General features: G+C 31.0%; 3 protein-coding genes across 4 annotated transcripts; 2 read left to right on the top strand and 1 right to left on the bottom strand.

Annotated features, from left to right (window-relative positions):
* The first annotated feature begins 2,758 nt into the window (after positions 1 to 2,758).
* On the top strand, positions 2,759 to 3,931 carry LOC109789452 (uncharacterized). The gene has a single exon (XM_020348411.2). The coding sequence runs from the start codon at positions 2,759 to 2,761 to the stop codon at positions 3,929 to 3,931; it is 1,173 nt and encodes a 390-aa protein (XP_020204000.2).
* Positions 3,932 to 4,775: 844 nt separating this feature from the next.
* Positions 4,776 to 6,301, top strand: LOC109789454 (uncharacterized protein At2g39795, mitochondrial). Of its 2 annotated transcripts, none has more exons than XM_083074696.1 (3): positions 4,776 to 5,069; positions 5,156 to 5,532; positions 5,873 to 6,301. In XM_083074696.1, exons 1-3 carry the CDS (start codon positions 4,872 to 4,874, stop codon positions 6,033 to 6,035), a joined length of 738 nt encoding a protein of 245 aa, XP_082930822.1. In that variant the 5' UTR covers positions 4,776 to 4,871; the 3' UTR covers positions 6,036 to 6,301. The 2 variants fall into 2 exon arrangements, with proteins under 2 accessions (XP_082930822.1, XP_020204002.1); XM_020348413.3 differs by having other exon boundaries at positions 4,781 to 5,069; positions 5,201 to 5,532.
* Positions 6,302 to 10,095: 3,794 nt separating this feature from the next.
* LOC109789458 (zinc finger protein 1) lies at positions 10,096 to 11,588 on the bottom strand. Its single transcript, XM_020348417.3, has one exon. The coding sequence runs from the start codon at positions 11,180 to 11,182 to the stop codon at positions 10,478 to 10,480; it is 705 nt and encodes a 234-aa protein (XP_020204006.1). The 5' UTR covers positions 11,183 to 11,588; the 3' UTR covers positions 10,096 to 10,477.
* Positions 11,589 to 18,994: the final 7,406 nt, after the last annotated feature.

Below are 18,994 nucleotides of genomic sequence, written 5' to 3'. Positions count from 1 at the left end.
ACCATTTTCATAATTTTTTTTTATCTTTAAAAAAAAAAAAAAAAAACCTTTGCGCACGATATCTTGTGATTGGAGACTTTTCTTTATATAGATTTTTGGGCCTTGTGGACTCTTATGGCCATGATCCATGGGGTTAAGTTTGTGGGGTGAGCCATTATCACTAATTTTTTCCTGTTGTTATTACTATCATCGTATATTCGACCATCATTGTCTTTTTAAGGAGTTTCAACAACCTTTGTTTTATGGATTGTATATCCTAAATACTAATTATAATTATATGTTTACAATTCTTTATACAGCTTACATAAAAATTATAATTCTTTTTTATAAATTAAATATGATTGTTATTTTAAACAATAACATTTTTTTAGAATTTTTTAACGAAAATTTTTGCAGAGACTTTTCTGTAATAAAAGAGTTTTTAAAGAATCTTTTGATTTCTTATCGATTTTAAATTTTTTATTATATTTATTCATAAATTAAATTAATTATATTAAATAAGTTATTAATAATTAAAATTAATCTTGTATTATAATATAAATTATTTATTATAAATTTAAAATATAATGCAATGTTAAAAAATATCTATTTATAAAAATTTTAAATATAACTTATACATTCAAATATAATATATATTTATATATAAAAATATTATATTTATTTTTATATAATCTATTATAAATCTTTGTTATATAAGACAAATATTTATTTTATGCAATTAAAATTTATAATAAAAATATCTTAAATACATAAATCATATTTGAATTTACAAAAATAAGTAAATTTGTGATATAAATTTATTTCTAATTTGTTAAGTCAAAAGATGATCTTGGATCTCTCAAAATTTAGAATTTTAATATTAACAAATGAAACGTTTTTATAAGAAAAAATATCTTCAAAAATGATTGTTAGACGAAGTGTAAGATATATATCATTTGTAAAACACTGTGAATCAGACAAAACATCCAATTTGTCTTATATACATTAAATGTTTATTATTTATTGAGACTAACAAAAAAATTTATTTGAATGCTTTATTTCTTAATAGATCATATTAGAAAGCTATCATAAAATTCATAAATTTATTAAAGAGAATAAAATCAAGCTTTTCATTAGAACCGTGAATGAAGATCCTTGAAATCATGGAAAAAAACAAATAAAGACATTGTTCTTGTTGCTCTGTGCTGGCATTGCTTCTACAAATTTCGTTTGGTATGAAAAGATGATAAGTAATTTCATTGATTAGATAAAAGGTACTATTTAGTAAAATGTATTTAATACTTGCATTGAATGAGTCAACAATTACTTTTCATTACAAGGAAAAATGTTGAAGACAAATAAATAAGCTTGTGAGCTGGATTCAAAGTACAATGATCATTTTCTCCAAAGTTATTATATAAGAAAATTTGAAATGCAAAAAGAAAAAAGTAAGAGAAAAGACATATTTCGTAGAGACACATTCTATAAATTATAATTGTGTATAAACTTCATTATTTCTTGTAAGAAACTTATTGCACTATATTAGTTGCATAACATTTAAGTGAGACGGAATAACATCTTTGTAAACTTTATAACCAATGTTGTAAGGTTGAGTTTGGAGAGGTTTGTTGTTAAAAGAATACTCAATTGTTAAGCCTAGAAAGGCTTGTTGTAAAAAATATACTTGGATAGTTGCTTGAAGAGACAAGTTAAAGAACACTTAGGGTTGAGTCAGAAGTGACTTGTTGAAAGAATACTTGTATCTTTGTTAAAAGATAGTGGAACTCAATCTTGTTGGATTGAGAATTGTACGTAATCTTGGTGGTTTAGATAAATTAATATAAAAAATACTCAGTGTTTCATTTGACTTCTCTTCGCACTCCATCTAACTAGTGTTACTACTTCACTATGAAAAGGTGCATTTTTTGATAGACATGGTTCAACCCCTCTTCTAGTATTTATCTTTTCTCCACATAATTATTAATAATATTTCATATTAAATTCAACTTTGAAATAAAAATAAGAGATGGTAAATTAAAAGAGATAAGTGGTTAAGATCTTATGTTTTTGTTTGTGCAAATCACATGTATTTAAGACAATTACATATTTAGGGCTTAAGATTTGTTGTTGAAGTTAACCATTAGGGGCCCCATTTAAATTTTTAAGGGGATTTAGCTTAATTGATTGAACCAAGTGTGAGTTGTTGTGAATACCCTAATTAGTACCATATTCGATTCCAATAGATATAAAATTATATATGTAGAACTTAATTTAATACCATAAAGTAATCTTGCACTAGTTGATTCATGCATTTGGTGGATCAACATAATATTAATTAATATGTCTCTATTTTTTTTCCACCGACAATAATATATAAATAAATGAAAAAATATGACTAAAAAAGCTAGTAGATATATAAAAATAATAAGATATAATTAATGTAATAAATGCTAACATTTCTTTTTATAATACTTTTCCGAACATATCTCGATCTATCTCACTAAAAGTCGTCTTTCCTTAATTGATAAAACTTTAAATGGAGAATAGTCTTAAAATATTTGAAAGAAAACGTAAATCATTTATGATAGTATTAAAAATAATAAAGAAACCATAAAAAACTTGGGTATATTAAAATTGGGTTAAGGAACGAGGATCAATAAGAGCAAGCAAAAAAAAAAAAACAATTCACCCTCTTCTCCATTCATTCTCCTTTGTCAACAATGTAGTGTAGAGTAGTGTACCATTTGATTTATGTAGAAAAACAATTGAATCACTGCGCATGGCTAATATCTCATTCTCTTCATCATTTTTGAAGCGTTTTTCTTTATTGAATGATATAAACAATTTACCAGATGATGTGTTGGAAAAAATATTCTTTCAACTTTCATATAAATCCACTGTGAAATGCAAGTGTGTGTGTAAGCGTTGGTTTCAATTGCTTTCAATTCCTTATTTTTCAACCCAATTCGTGTCTCGCCAACACTCTCTCTCCAAAGCCATCTTCACCTTCATTTCACCCCACCAACTCATGCTCGCTTTCCCACCTCTAGATTTTGAATCCAATACCCAAACCCAAAAGGCTCCTTTGTTTCCAAATCATATGCCCATAAAGGGAAATGTGTGTGGCTATTCCAATGGCTTATTTTTGTGTTGCACCGGTAGATACACATCAGGTCAAGGTTACTTTGTGTATGATCCACTCACCAAGGAATGCACCCACATAGCTCCTTTTCCTGACACAAATAAGGAAGCACACATGTTTGCTGTTGGCTTCATTTCTGAAACCACAAATTCTACTCGTCATTTTTTGGTGGTGATTGTGAATTCCTTTATAAGAAGACTGAGTCATTTTAGAATAAAGGTTTTCCTCTCAGAGTCAAGTAAGTGGTTTATAATATATATGTCGTGCTTAAATGGATTTGCTTTTGCTCCTCAATGGATGCTTAGTTTGGCACATAAAGGAAATCTGTATTTCATGGGTGCGACAAGTATTCTTGTGATTAATTGCATTTCGGTGGGCTGTCATACCATTGATTATCCCGAAGATGCTAATGTTATGAATATAGCGAGCTTTGGATACCTAGGGTGCTCTGGTGGAACTTTGAAGATTGCATATATTAGCGACGATAATCATTTGAGAATGTGGGAACTGATATCGCAAGCAGAAGACACCACCCAAAATAACTTTTACCAAACATGGCAATTGGTGCACATGACCAATCTCTCTATGCACCTCCCTACCAAGTTTTGTGTTAATTACTTCAAGCGTGTAGGGGGATTTCATCCCTATGATGGGGACATTGTGTATTTGCATTCCTTTATTGATGGGATTTTCGTTGCTAACCTAAGGACTAATAAGTTTGAGTACATTCCTGGTTATGACAAGTTCGATATCAGTCCTTTCCAACTAGAGCTCCCGCTCCCACCTCCTCTTTCATCCACAAATAATTAATGTTATTCTGTATAAGAAACTGAAAGTTCTCATATTTAGTAATAATAAATATATAATCTTTAATATATGATTAAAAATTATATTTCATATTGATTTATTTATAACATTAAAAATATTAATTTATCAATAATATTATTTATGATGATAATATAATATGATATGCATTTTTTTTATTTAATAGTGATAAACATATATGCAGTTTATAACATATCTTCAATAATTTAGTATAGATCGAGTGAATCATTTAATATAGAATTGTTGTAACTAAACCAATGATTTCGAGTTTTAAATATGTAATTGTGTTAATGACTTAAAAAATTTGTTGTCTAGAATAGTTCTATTTGACTCAAATATAATTATTTCTTACATAGGATACATGTGATACTAAAAAAAGTACTTTAATTTTATTATGAATGTGATGACAATGAAATTTCAATTATTAATACTAAAATTATGTCACACTAAACTAAACTAATGATTTCGAATTTTAAATATACAATTGTGTTAAAGACTTAAAAAATTTGTAGCGTAAAATAATCCTATTTCACTCAAATATAATTGTTTCTTATATAAGCAACATATGATATTAAAAAAATATTTTAATTTTATTACGAGTGTAATAACATTGAAATTTCAATTATAACTAAACAATAATACTAAAATTATGCCATATTAATAAAAAAATGTAATTAAAAAAGAAAACTCTACTAAAAATAAATAAAGAATTTGATCAAATTCTTGACAGAAACGAATCATCACATCAATAAATCTTGTAATAATAATATAATTAGTAAAATAAAAATTAAATATTATAGTCCATATGAATCGAATACTTTTCGTTCCCCGTTCCCTGTTTGTCATATATGTCTCGTGAGATTTTCTCTTCTCATAAACCCTTTATCTCTAAACCCTGCGCTCTAATCCCACTGCGTGTTTTTCAATGGCACGCCTCATTCGATCCCTCGCGAAACCCCTAACCCTAACCCTAACTCACCAACACCAACAACTATGTATTTCTCGTTACCTATCCCCAAGAACTTACATATCAGACATGCGCAAATCAGCTTTCGAAGGATACATTTTGAGACTCCTCCGATCTGAGATTCAGTACGAGCTCCAATCCTCTCCTCCCAACAACGTAAGATTTGACCTAAATCAGTAAATCATGTTTTTTTCCCTTCTTCTTTCTAATCGATTTACTTGGCCACGTTTTGTATCAATTAGTGTGCTATGCATTTGGAGAAGATTACCAACGTTCCTGTTTTGCAGCCTGTTACCAAATTCAATTCCTTCATGGTGGATGGCCGAGGTGGGGAGCGATGGATTACGTTGAGGAGACAATATGCTGATGAAGATATCAAACTTGAAGCCACCATGTTTGATGGAGCAGTTCCTGCTCCAAGTAAAAATGGCGGTGTGGCTAATTCAGATGAAATGCAAATGCACATTACTGTAATTGTCACCATCTCCAAGGGAGAAGGTGCTGGTGGTGTGTTGGAATTCATGTGCTCTGCTTGGCCTGACAGTATAGAGATTAAAAGGCTGTTCATTCGTACGAATGAGAAGATGATCGCTGAGCCCTATGCCGGTCCTGAATTCACGTAGGTTTATTTAGCTTCTCATTTTCACTTTTAGAAACCTATCTAGAAGTACTTAGGAAAAAAATAAGGATGAAACTTGAAATAAGTTATTCCATAAGCTAAAATTAGCTTATACATAAGTTAAGAATAAGATTTTGGATAAGTTAATAAGAGTGTTCTTCTACAAATTAGCTTATGCTTAAGTTAATTTTAGTTTATAGAAAAAATCATTTCAATTTTCTTTCTTAGAAGTGTTTGGGAAGAAGTTTACCCAAACTGACCCTTAGTTGTTTGTTGAAATTTTTGGGTGATGGTTGGATCTGGAACTGTGTTAACACCTTTTGCTGTTGGTTCTTGGCAGGGAATTGGATGATGGGTTGCAAGACAGCCTTTATGATTTCTTGGAAGTAAGGGGTGTTGGTGATGAACTTGCTGTTTTCTTGCATCAGTATATGAAACAAAAGGATAAAGCGGAGTTGGTGGGATGGATGGAAAGGGTTAAGGCTTTTATTGAAAGGAAATAAGGGCGTTGTAATTTCAATGTTCTGGATTAGATAAGCTATTGAATCACTTCTCTTATGTGTTTTGTCACTGAAGTGTGAATCTAAGCAAGTACACATTTTTGTTTTTTGTTGACAAAGGTTTAGATTTGTAGTTAGATTTTGTGGAAACTGTGTAACATTGGAAATGGCTGTATTGTAATTGTTGTTTTTGCTCCGGATTCCACCTCAGAAAAAAAAAAGTAGTGAATTGCGGCATTTTTAATGGAATATTTTTCTCCTCTTCTGTAGATTTTGCATGTTTATTCACTTCTATGACATTGATTTCAACTTTCCAATCTGTAAACAGTGACACATAATGTTTGATTACTAGTTTCCTACAGCTGAATAATAGATGCAATTATTTTTGAGCTTGTTTCAAAATAATGTTTTAGTAGATATTACTTGTAATTGGCGAAGCTTTTTCCATACCATTTTTGAATTGTTATTTCCCAGCATGTGCTGCTCCAAATAACCTCATCTATATTGTCATAGAATTATGTATGTCTCCTCCAATATTTAAAGTTGGTGATTTAACATGTTTATCACTAGTTATGTTCAGACACTCTCAGATTCCGAAAAGGTTGGAATATACAGGCTTCAGTTTAGGATTCTTTGCTCCAACTATATTGCATAATTTGCATTAACAGAGTCTTGATTATTTAGTTGAAAACAGAGGACCTGTTGGACTTTAGTACCGCAGATTTCTTTCTGACTGAGTAACTTCTGGGGCAGATATGTATTTGTGTTGAAATATATTCCTAACTGAGAAAGGTTTGATAACTTGGTGATTCAATCCATCCACACAAACCAGAATATAGAAGTCTAGTTAAAATAAGTTTGAGAGTGAATTTGTCAGATGGCAGAGGCACTAATATAACCAATTTTCTGTCAGTCACTTTTTCAATTTGTCAAACCCTTAAACCCGGTCTGGTCAATGCTTAGGGGGAGTCGTCTTTATTGCTCGCTGATATTAATGGTTTATGATAAAATTAGTATCCAACTAAATTCGACAACTCTTTGTGGTTTGGGTAGTGGGTACCAAGGTAAGAGCAGTCTTTCCGTACTCGCTGTTAGAGCAACTCCAATGGGAGTTGCTTGGCTCATCAAGCAACTCTAACATCAGTTTCTTACCATTGGAGAGGTGTGAGGTGGCAGCAAGAGTTTCTTGCAGAGGAGAGAGGGTTGTTTAGTGAAGCAATAGTTGCTTACTTTTGTGAACTGAAGGAGGCGCGGCGGAGGCGCGGGGTTGGACGGCGGAGGCGCGCGGGTGGACAGCGGAGGCGCGCCGATGGAAAGCGAAGGCGCGCCGGTGGACGTTCTGCCTGGACAGTGGAGATGCGCCGGTGGACGTTTTGCCGCGAGTGGACGTTCTGGATGGACCTGCGCGCGACGGCGGCGATGCGGCGGCAGCGGTAGACAGAGTTTGAAGGTGGAGTTGAAAGAAAATGAAGGGTGAAGAAAAATGAAAAAACCCTTTTACGAAGAGAACAAGAAGAAAAAGAGACGTTTTAAAGAATTAAAAATTAAAAATTAAAAATTAAAAAATTAAAAAAATTAAAAAATTAAAATTTATTGTAGTGCAATTGTCCTTTTTAATAAAAATTTATTGTAGTGCAATTGCTTTATTTTATTTTTAATATCTACTTATTGTGTATTTTTCTCATAATTTATTTTCTTTTATTGTAGTGTAATTATCCTTTTTAATAAAAATTTTAATTTAGTTCATAAATGATTTGAAAAAAATTCTAAAGTTGAATTTTTTAAAGTTTCTTACTATTGGAGTAAATTTCTGTTTGAGTTACTTAATGCTAACATGGCACACTGGGATCACTTTTTTCATTTTTCAATGCATGAAGTAACTCAAATGAATTGCTTTCATCGGAGATGCTCTTATGACTATACTCAACACTATGCTTGTAATGTTTGTTACCTCCATCAGCATTCAGACATGTGCCTGTGAATATCATAGCATGATTAACACCGAAAGGCAAGCATTGTTAAAATAAGTACATGTTCATTTGGTTTGAAAGTTATTGAATGTAGAAAGTTTGTTTTGTAAAGGTGTGTTTGGGAGTGTTGAGTTTTAGAGAATAAAGGGAACAAATTTTTAATTTCTAATATTATTTTAATTTGATAAATATTTAAAACAGGAAAATAAAATAATAGATTTGTATATATAAATCTTTTTTTTTTTTTATGAACATTGCATAAGTCTCTTCCTTTTTTTTATCCGTTGCGTTTTTAATTTCTTGAGGTTTTTTTATTTATTATAGAATATATAGGAGTTCTATTTCATGAAACATTTTTTATATTCATTTTAATGAAATGATTGGCGGCTTTTTATCTCTTAAAAAAATAAAATATTTCATGTTCAAGTTTCTAGAACTAAACCAGGCTAGACTAAATGACAAGAAAACGTAAAGGAAAACCTGAATTGTGTAGTTTTTTAGTGAATTGGAGTGGTATGTACAAGAAATGTCGGGTCAACAAATGTAATTCAAGATATCAGTCTTTCCGATCAATAAAGGTTCATGGAATGAATAATTAAAATTTAATTTAAATTTATTGACAGCAGTTTTAATAATGAACGATATATATAAGATAATTTAACTGGTTGACAGTATAAACATTCCGTAAAAGAGTATCAAAATTGAACTCAGAATAATTATCTGGTAGAACACTATAATAAGTTCAAGATTCTTAGCCTTCTTAAAAAAGTCAAAATACAACTAATTCTCATTACTATTATTTTTTTAATGGAATTGAAAATAAAGATGCAGACCTTATCATGGATGTATTGCATGTGGTATTGTTAAACCATGCAATTTACCGTATATAATAACGTTCAGTGTTTCTTTACATATAAAGAAATGATTACAATCCAACTTATTTAGGTGAAAGGGAAATAAACTAAATAACAATTGTTGAAATCTACTGTTTGATAGGCTACTAATTTGATCAAGAGCATACATACAAACAGTGATCCCAAAGTAAAAGTAGAATGATAAGAATAGAAAAAACAAACAGGCACTGCTTCACTAGCCTTGTTGAGATGTTGATGTTAATACAACTTTCATTTCCTATCTTTTATAACAGAAGAGGACGGACAATCTCAAATTTGATTACCATATAAGATCTTGTTGAAGAAGAAGCAATTTTTGCTTTAAAATTTCAGCTCCACGTGTTCATTTGTGTTTCTTTCTTTGTTGGGAGGCAAATTAAAGGTTCTTAATATTTTATTGGACGAATGGTGAGGACTGAGGTATGCCACCACAAGTAAAATAGACACCTCAACCGAAGTGATTCATATAGCAAGAAGAAAGCCCAAATTCAGAATCCATGTTTGGAAACATCTCATATCCCTTTGTTAGCGTGAGATTACGTGATCATTAACTGTCATAATGACTAGACTTTCAGTTGCTTTTGGTCCTTAATTTCATCATAGTACTTATGTTTAATGATTAAAACGAGATTAGTGTAAACATCAGGCGGATATGGACCTACAAATTTGTGTGTCTGCTTCAGATATCTTTAGGTAAGAAATCAAGATTCAAGATTTTAATCAATAACATTTCCTTTTAAAATGATGTGATAGCAGAGCTGAGTGTCATTTTGGCTTACTTTCACATGGCTTGCCTCACCTACTTCTCTGATCCCAATAGAGATGGTCGATTTCTCCAACTACAGGTGGGTCAAAGTACGAGTCAGTGAGACAATCACAGCCATTGAAACTGTGCATTTTGGTGGACCAATCTTCCATAACATTTTATAAAACGACACTCACTACCATCCAAATTTCTACGTAGTGTGGACCTTTGTCACCCAATATGTGAGACATACATGCCTTGATCCAAACAGTCCCAGGTTGACATTTACTGCATTGTCAATAATAAGGGAACTCCAATAACTACATGGTCCTAGAGTCATTAATTCTGGGAGTAGAAGATGCTCAGTATCTAATAAACTTGACCAAAACATAGCTAAAAGAATATCAGTAGTCTAGTGAAATAAGCTCTACCTGCTTTTATAGAACTGACTGGTGTTTTTGGTCGAATCAAACACATGTAGATCCATCAACTTTTATAATTTTATAATCAATTATTGAACAGATCAAAGCAGTGAGGACCTAACTTCCCTACCTCTATAGGCTCTTAGTTTGATGTACTCATGCTATTACAAAGCAATTCAAAGCTTGATGGATGTTTTAACATGGAAATAATTCCATGTAGAATCATTATTCATGACAAAATAAAGCAAACAACATTAAAAGCAAAACACAACATCTGGTAAGTAGCCAAAATGCATTGACTTGCTGGATCTAGAGATACATGAGGACAAAAGAAGTGAGAGAGGAAAGAGGTGCCAATGAGAAAAGACACAAATAAACTGCGGTAATGGGGTATGACATGTTGGAGAGTAACTACTTAGAGCTTGAGGGACAAGTCCAGCTTCTGCAACTTCTCTTGCTTAGACTTCAAATGAGTAATGCTACCAAAGCAGTAACCTCCAAAACCCTCCGTCACCAACCTTGTTGAAAACTTGCCTAACTTTGGAACACTATCAACCAAGGATGACTCAGTTTCTGCCCCCACACGAAAATTCCCTATTGCCGGTTGTGAATCCAAAGGCTGCCTCTGACATCCATTGGAACGGCACCGCCCAAAAAAGGGTGTTTGAAAAGAAGGTTTGTTAATCATAGAATGAACCTGAATTCCAAGTGCTTTGTTGTATAAGCCATGTGAAGGCAGAAAAGGCATGTTGGAGTATGTGTGTCCAAAATCTGCTGCACCAGCTTTGTATCCTCTTCTTGCCAAAGTTCTTTCACGTTTGTGTGCATTCTGGTGTCCCCCTAGTGCCTGAGAACTATAGAACTTTCTTTGGCAGTAGTTGCATGAGAAAACCCTGGGATCCAGTTCATTTTCATGGCTAGATTCGGAGGAATTTTCAGAGAAATTTGCATGGAAACAATTGAGGAGATTGAGTTCTGGCTTTGAGTCGTCACCTGAGTCCTTGGTGGAGAGACTTAGATCTAGTAAAAAACGAGGAACTGAGTCATGTGGTTGTTTGTGACCCTCCTTTTCTGTTTGAGTGACCATGGAAGGGCATGGCTCTTGCCTTTGAAGATCCATGTGGCAAGGAATTTGCAACGATTGGTTATGGAAGTTTGGTTTAACAGCAAGATTGAAAGATGGAGTTTGTGAATGATGCAACAACAATAAATGATGTGTGCTATGTATAGAACTAGATAGCACTATTTTACAGTTACAAGGTCTTAATATAGCAAGACCTAAAAATTAAGACATGCCTTTGTCTGTGTGTGCTTGATTGGAACATATGTAGAACACCCACGTACAACTTGCTAGTGCATACCCCATTGAATGTTTCTTTTTATTTTATTTATTTTTATTTTTTTGTAATTTTTATTTGTCTTCTCACTTGTCACTTTACATTTCTGGTCTCTCTGTATGTGCCTTTTATCGGTATATTCATGTCTATAAGTTATGACGGGCTAAAAATCCAAGATAAGATCAATAGTCTACTTTCGAATTTCAGAACAATGTGGTATTGTAGAATGGACTTGTCTTATAAAAGGTGTGGTATTCTGAATTTCTTAACCCTGTTGGTGGATTTGCAGTATCTTCGCTCAAACTCTTCTGTCCTTGTCCTGCATTATGGTTTGTTTATCTCCTAATAGGAAATACACTTGTCCACACTTTTCAATTTATTTTAGAAGATATCTGCACGTTTCTTTTGAAGTATTAAACTTATATCACTTTAATCCTTTTAGAATTATTTATTAAATTCTTATTAGAACATGGATTTAGACTTAACTTAATTCTATAAAACCGTGAATATGAGTCACAACTAATAGACCAATTAACTTAATCCTATAAAACTGTGAATGTGAGTCACAACTAATAGGCCAACTATTTAAATAGACAAACTACAAATACAAATCCTGTGTAGCAACTAATCTTCTATTTAAACAAAGTGGAAAACAAAAAATGTAAAAGAAAATCATTATCCTCTATTTTCATGCATTATATATGAGAGATTATTTTTCAAAGAAAATACGAACAAGTTATCATAACATGTGACAGTTGGCTATTGGATTGTATTTATGTCTTTTATGTATTTTTCATTGTCATGAATCAGTTATTCGCAAAATTTAAGTTGTTCCAAGGATTAAAGTCCTAACCACTAAATTATTAAAGCTCCATAAACTAATTATTTCAAAAGCTTAAACTAAATAAATAAAGTAAAATCTTTCAGACAAATCAATATAATCGAGGAGAATTTGATTAAAGCTCATTAAGTATGTGTTTTCATATTAAGAGAGATTAAGAATTCTCACTATTTTATTTATTTTTAAATAAATGAACCCAATTCAATCACGCAAAATCTTTTATTCAAACTTTTTTCATCAAGAAGGTTGTATAGAACTCCCCAATTTGAAGTATTTTACTTTCACGCAATTAACAGGGTATAATGAGCAATCGATATTTCACAGTTAATTAAGGATGCAGTTTTATATTCATATCATGCATAAACATCATCAATCAATAAGCTGTCTTATTTTTCTAAACGGTAGTAATAGACAACCAAAAACAATTGATGGCCTTCTTTCAAGATGTAATCATTCGAGGCCTTCTGTTTCTGTAATCATTCTTCAGAGTTCAGATGAACCCTCTACACATACAAACAAGCAACCAAAGATTTGAATTGCCTTAAAGCCATGCAAGAGGAATATGCTGCCCTCATTGCCAATTACACTTGGACATTGGTGTCACCACTTCCCAATGTCGATGTAGCACTAGGCCCTACATCGATGTTTCAAGCTACTGATGTGGATAGTGTGTTCATGATTCAGACTCAATTTACGGAATAACAATTTAATATATATATAAGAAAATATATTGAATGGTCAGAATGTGGTGTACTTTAAAGATAAATGCAGATGATCAACCATGCTTTTAAATTGTAGTTTGCAATTTTTTAACTTTAAAGTATCCACAATGACATTGCACATTTTCTCATAATTTTCTGTCATTTCAACAATTGTTAACTGCTGCAACTACAACCTTAATTTAAAACCATGCTTTGAATTGAACTAACCATAGACAAGAAGTACATGTGGAAATGCTTAAAGCAAGTTTGGTTGCTTAGGGATTTTCATAAAAATATGAAACTTACACCAAACTTTCTCACCTGTCGTTCGACCAACCACTATTAAAAATGTTCACAACCAGATTTCACTAACTGGTGTTTTTATTATTATTAGGTTCCTTCAAAAGATTGTCATAATGCAAACAGCCAGAGATTCATAATTAATAACGGTGTCTTAGCAGTAATGGCAGCAGCATACTTGATCCCTTAAACTTGACATAAGACTGTTTTAGCTAATTCCTTTTAGAAAAAGAAATAATTTTTCAGTGTCTGTCATACGTTGTACCCAGACACAGGTCTTTGGTGTCAAACTTTCTCTTATGCTGCATGGTGATATCTTTGTCAGAGTTGTATATTATGTCTTTTTGTTTCCCTTTTCCTTTTGTGTGCGAAAAGTTTTCTTCCATGTATTTATACTTTAGGTTTCATTTTTTTAATGTATTACTTATTAAAAACGTGTTTGAATAAAAATATTTATAGGAGAAAATAAAATAACTCTGTTAAGTTAAAATTAACTTTTATACAAGTTTAAAAATAGTTTTAAAAAATTAATATGAAAGAACTTTTATAAATTAACTTATGAATAAACTAATTTTAATTTCTGGATAATTTTTTTCTTACTTAATTAAACTTTTAATGGATACAAATAATAAATAATAAAAAACAAGAAATTTAAAGGTATATATATATTTTTTATCCTAAGAATTAAGATAACGGCAATAAAGTTCAAATATAAAATTTTGTGCAATTGTGCACAATACTCTAACTCTGAAATCGGCTTTTCAGAGTTGGGTATGCTTTCTGGTTTGTGTGTTTAGTTAAGATGACGATGCTTGGTTTGAGCACATAATAATTGAAACCTATTCTGGGAATTTCAGATGGCAGTTTCCTATCTTCTACTAGTAAAACGTGACACGAACAATTGCCATATATATAGGGGCAACCAATCCAACTTTCTCCTATTATACCTGCTTCTACCATTTATGTTTTATTAATTTACCATTTTGCATCTTCTGTACCACACAAAACGTGTCATGCCACCATTCCACATTTCCAAACCACCGTGGACACTTAACTCCATCTTGGTTCTTTTACTATTTGATTTGGACTGTGTCTCTTATACCAAAGATAATCATATTCAATTCGAGTAAAACTGGTATAAATGAAAAAAATCATTAATTAAGTTGAAACAATTATACACAGATTGATTTATATACTTTGTCATACTCCATCCATCTTATCTTGTCTCTCTTTCTCATTGCCAAACAACTTTTTAGTGTTTTAAGAGTATATAATATTAAAATCATGATATATAATATATTTATAAGGTTATTTTGTTATTATCAATTTTTTAGGTTCAAAATAAGAAAAATAAATTATCAAATTGAAAATATAAAAACAATTAAGGTTTACTCACCACAAACGTTTTAATCTTTTCTACTAAAAAAAATACTAATCATAAAAACATAAAAGCTGCAAGAGTACTGAAAATTTAATCTTCTCTCAAAAGGTATATTAACTGCCTCTCTTTCAAGTGGAACAGCTATTTGGTCACGAGTGTACTATTAACTAGCTAAGCTAGGTCTAGGTGACACCTGAAATTGACATGGCAAATGTTAGGTAAGTTTCTATGATGATAAAACCTGACTATTACAGATTTTGTCTTCTACCATATCTTGATATGAAGCTTTGGCATAAATCACGCAATGATTAAATTCTAATATCTTCTTTAATGATCTAATCTTGCAATGATATATGAAAAATGAGGTCCCCATTAAACTCTTGTAACATTTATTTTTCCTAAGGGTTCGAGCCTTTTTGCTTGCAACCTCATTTTAATGGTGATTGTGACAAGAACCAACAGCAAACATTGTACACAAGCAACTGAGGCCGCACGTACGGTTGGCTTGCAGAAACACATGCAGAGAATTGTTTGACATTTGATGGATAAGTAATAACTTTTGAGATTGTTTAACTCTTTTGCTTGTGCTCACGTTGGCTTGGAATCAAATGCTTGACAAGAAAGGATAGTGACAACAAAAGGATAACTTGTTTGTCTGCATCATATTGGAAATGCATATACTTTAGACGGGTTAAAGATAATGAACCATCAAAAAGGACAAAAACTAGAATTGATCGATATCTTATTTCTTTTTGTAACTATTGTTTTCATCTTAGTAACTATAATTAACAAATAAATTGCGAGATGAAATGTTATCTGTAAAACAAGATATGTATAACAAATTTTACAATCATGAGAGGGAAAGAAAAAATAAAGAGAAATTTGACATTTAATAAATGATGTCAATTTTATTATAATATAGTTGATAAATAGTTGAATTTTTCAAAACATGTTAACAATTGTTCCATTTTTTTGGTTATACAAATGAAAAAATTTCACCTTAAAATATATCTCAAAAGAATTAATTTTTGATTATCTGTCAATAAATGTTAGTTAAAAAATTAAAATAAAATAAATGATGTTATAGAGAAATAAATATATAAAAAAAATGTTACATAGTATTATTATATGAATTATTGCACGTATATAATGTATAGTAATTTTTAATTTTAATTATACAATAAGTAACTAAAGGATTTGTCCAAAATGTTCTTTTAGGCTGAATTTTCCGTGGTCAGTCTTTTAGTTCAGTTGGTTAGTTTTGAATTTTCTGATTTTGCGGGTTATTTGACTCGGTTTGAAATGCGTTTTGTCGGTCGGGTTCGGGTTAAAATATTTGAATCTGTCGGTATCCATACCCGACCGACAGATAACAATTAAAAGTATGTTATTTCTTATGCGAGAAACTAAAACCCTAGCGCCGCGAAACCTTTTGCATATAGTTGAAAATGGAAGATAGCATTTTGCGAGTTGTTAGATTCTGTAATGACAAATCTGATTTCTCGACCCACCCGCGTTAATATTCTATACTTTTATTTAAATTAGGTGCATGAGATAAAATGCAGGTAATGAATATTTGAGAGGAGCAGAAGAAACGAAAAGAATGGGAAGGGAAACTGAAAAAGGAAAACTGAAAAGATATGAATTCAAATAAGAACAGGAACACTAGAAAGGTAAGGTGGCCTAATGCTCCTTTTCTGCTCTTGCATTTACTTCCTCTTTCTTATTTCCATTCTTTCTATGTCGTGTTGAAGTGAAAATGGAGCAGTATGAGATTCTAGAACAAATTGGAAGAGGCTCCTTCGCTTCTACTTTGCTCGTCAGACACAAACAGGAAAACAAGACCCTATAATTCCCTAATCCGACTAATCCGATCCAATTAACCCGATACCCGACAAACCCGAACCCGACAAATCCGAAACACTGTTACGGTCAAAAATAGGTTAATTTATGTTTGGGTCGGTTTGAATTGGGCTAAATATTTTCTACCCGAACCAGTCCGAACCCGCCCCGTGCTCAGCTAATTTTTACTCTTGTGGATGAATGATTAAATTGATTGTACTTGTGTGGTTGGGTAGGATACTGTTATGACAGGGGCTCTTACTTTGTTGGTTCTTTTAAAAGGTAAATCTGATTGGAAACTCTGGCTTCCCTACTTTGTCGTCTTCTTCTTTGCTTTTTGGTCAACTGTCGTGCTGCACATAGCCGTGGAGATTGTGACATCTGGCCAATAATTAGATGTTGAAATGATTAATCCAGTGTAAAGAGGATCTAAGATGTTTTCTGAAAAATCTTTTGTATTTGTATAAATAATTATAAAAATATCATTCTCTTTAAAATTTATACAAAACTGTTGAAAACTATATAACTAGTTTATGGGTACTGAATATTTATAATTCTTTATATTATTGTGATAGTTTAAAATTATGGCTTTTCAAAATAATAATTATATAAAAGTAACTAATCAGTCCACAAACTATAAACTTTTTCCTATATTGAATAAGTGAAATAATTATATTAATTATTTAATTTATTTGTAGTTATGTATATAATTATATTGTATTGAAATTCAAACATGTTTTCTAATAAAAATATAAAATGTCTCTTGTTTAGACTTCCATGTATTAAAGTGAGTTTATATCTCGTAAAAATTTGCTCAATCTTGACGAGAGACTAAACCTATCAAACTAAATGTAAAGACTAAAAATACATTATTAAATTTCATAGAAATTAAAACTAACATTTTGACATATTTAGAGGACAAAAATATTTTAACTTAATAATGTAACGTGTTCCACTAAAAAGAAAGAGTGATTTGTTTGAAAGAATATTTGCATGATGGATTCTGTAGGTGAAATTCATTGTTGTGATCGGAGTCAAGGGGACATCAAAATATGCATTGATATGGTTTGAGATAAAGGTGTAATGGGATAAGTATTCAGCTGCTCTTACTGTGTTTGCTGGGCCTAATTTGACTCAAAATCCCTTTACAAGATCTCCATACTTATTTATTCGGTACCAATCCTAATTGACACAACTCATAGCAGTTTATTTGCTTAATCAAATTGTTTAAAGGTTTAAATTTGTCTTAAATATAAAATAAACCATATTAAAAAGTAAATATTTACTTTATATGTATTCATAGTTTTTTAATGGAGATTACTGATTATTTTTCATGATAAATTTTTTTAACCAATATCACGATAATAAAAAAATGTTTATTTATTCAATATGAATCAATGTTCTAAAAGTAATAGGTACTCAAGAATTGGTCCGTTACCAACCCATCATAGCAACATGAGAACATCAAAGGATAACTCACATCATCACTTATTTCCACAAAGTGTTAATCTGAGTATGACAGAAGAGATATAGGTAAACACGTGTCAATGGCTCAGTTGTAGTTGTATTGCTACATAAGATTTCTAAAATCTGATGCGGAATGAAGAAAGTTGGGTTAAAATGTAAAGGAGGCAAAGTAGCTTCGATGGTATCCGAAACTCAAAGGAACTTGGTGCCACTTGACTTGAGACAAGGGCCAAGGCTTTTTGGACATGTAAAGTAATGGCATATTTGTTTTGAATTTAGCCCAATCTGTTCTTCCTTTTCACAACTGTGATAGGGATCTGTGCTGAAGTTATCAATGATCATAGGATCAAACAAATAATAAGAAGTTATGTGAAAGAATTTCTATTTAGATTTGGTAATGATTTCCAATCAATCTATTATGTAAAGGCTTACATTACATCTGCAAAACCATTAAAAAGTTATCTGTGTTGCATTATTTTTTCTGAAAACAAATACTGTCAGTTTCTTTCTTTTCTTTTATTTATTCCATTGAATAATAAATAAAAAAACTGGCAGTTTTTTTTTTTTTTTTTTTTAATAAATAAGAGATTCCTACTTCTTTGACTTGTCCAACTGTCAGTCTATCACCTTAATAAATTCTACTAGTTGGGATGAAGTATTTGAGAATTTTAAACAATTTAAAATTCTGAAAGTTTCAATAGCTTCAATCGAAACTTCTTAAATTTAATTTTTTTGTTTGTATAAAATAATTAAATTTCTTCAATCTTAAAATTGTGTTTGGATAAAGTATTTCTTTTATTTCTAAAATTTTATTTTGATAAAAGAGAAGAAAAAAAGAGCAATACAACCCAACAAACAAGAGCAAGAGTTCTGAATTTATTTATTTATTTATTATTATATATTCTTAGATGAATTTTAGAATTATTGAATTTGTTAATTCAAATTTTGTTTTAAATTCATTTAATAAAATATCCAAATAACAAACTTCAGTATTTTTTAAATTTCGTAAAAAATTAATTGTTCTTCTCAAAATATTACATTAATCAACAAATCATTAATCTAA

Source organism: Cajanus cajan, chromosome 5 (genome assembly GCF_000230855.2).
Source record: "Cajanus cajan strain Asha chromosome 5, NIPB_CcT2T_4, whole genome shotgun sequence".
NCBI lineage: Eukaryota > Viridiplantae > Streptophyta > Magnoliopsida > Fabales > Fabaceae > Cajanus > Cajanus cajan.
Note: the sequence above shows the minus strand (reverse complement) of the source record. Positions and strands in the feature narration are given on the sequence as shown.

Coding starts and splice junctions, on each gene's coding strand:
- LOC109789458 (XM_020348417.3), bottom strand. CDS start 11,182: ATGGATCTTCAAAGGCAAGAGCCATGCCCTTCCATGGTCACTCAAACA.
- LOC109789454 (XM_083074696.1), top strand. CDS start 4,872: ATGGCACGCCTCATTCGATCCCTCGCGAAACCCCTAACCCTAACCCTA. Junction 5,070..5,155: donor AATCCTCTCCTCCCAACAAC/GTAAGATTTGAC, acceptor TGTATCAATTAG/TGTGCTATGCATTTGGAGAA. Junction 5,533..5,872: donor TATGCCGGTCCTGAATTCAC/GTAGGTTTATTT, acceptor GGTTCTTGGCAG/GGAATTGGATGATGGGTTGC.
- LOC109789452 (XM_020348411.2), top strand. CDS start 2,759: ATGGCTAATATCTCATTCTCTTCATCATTTTTGAAGCGTTTTTCTTTA.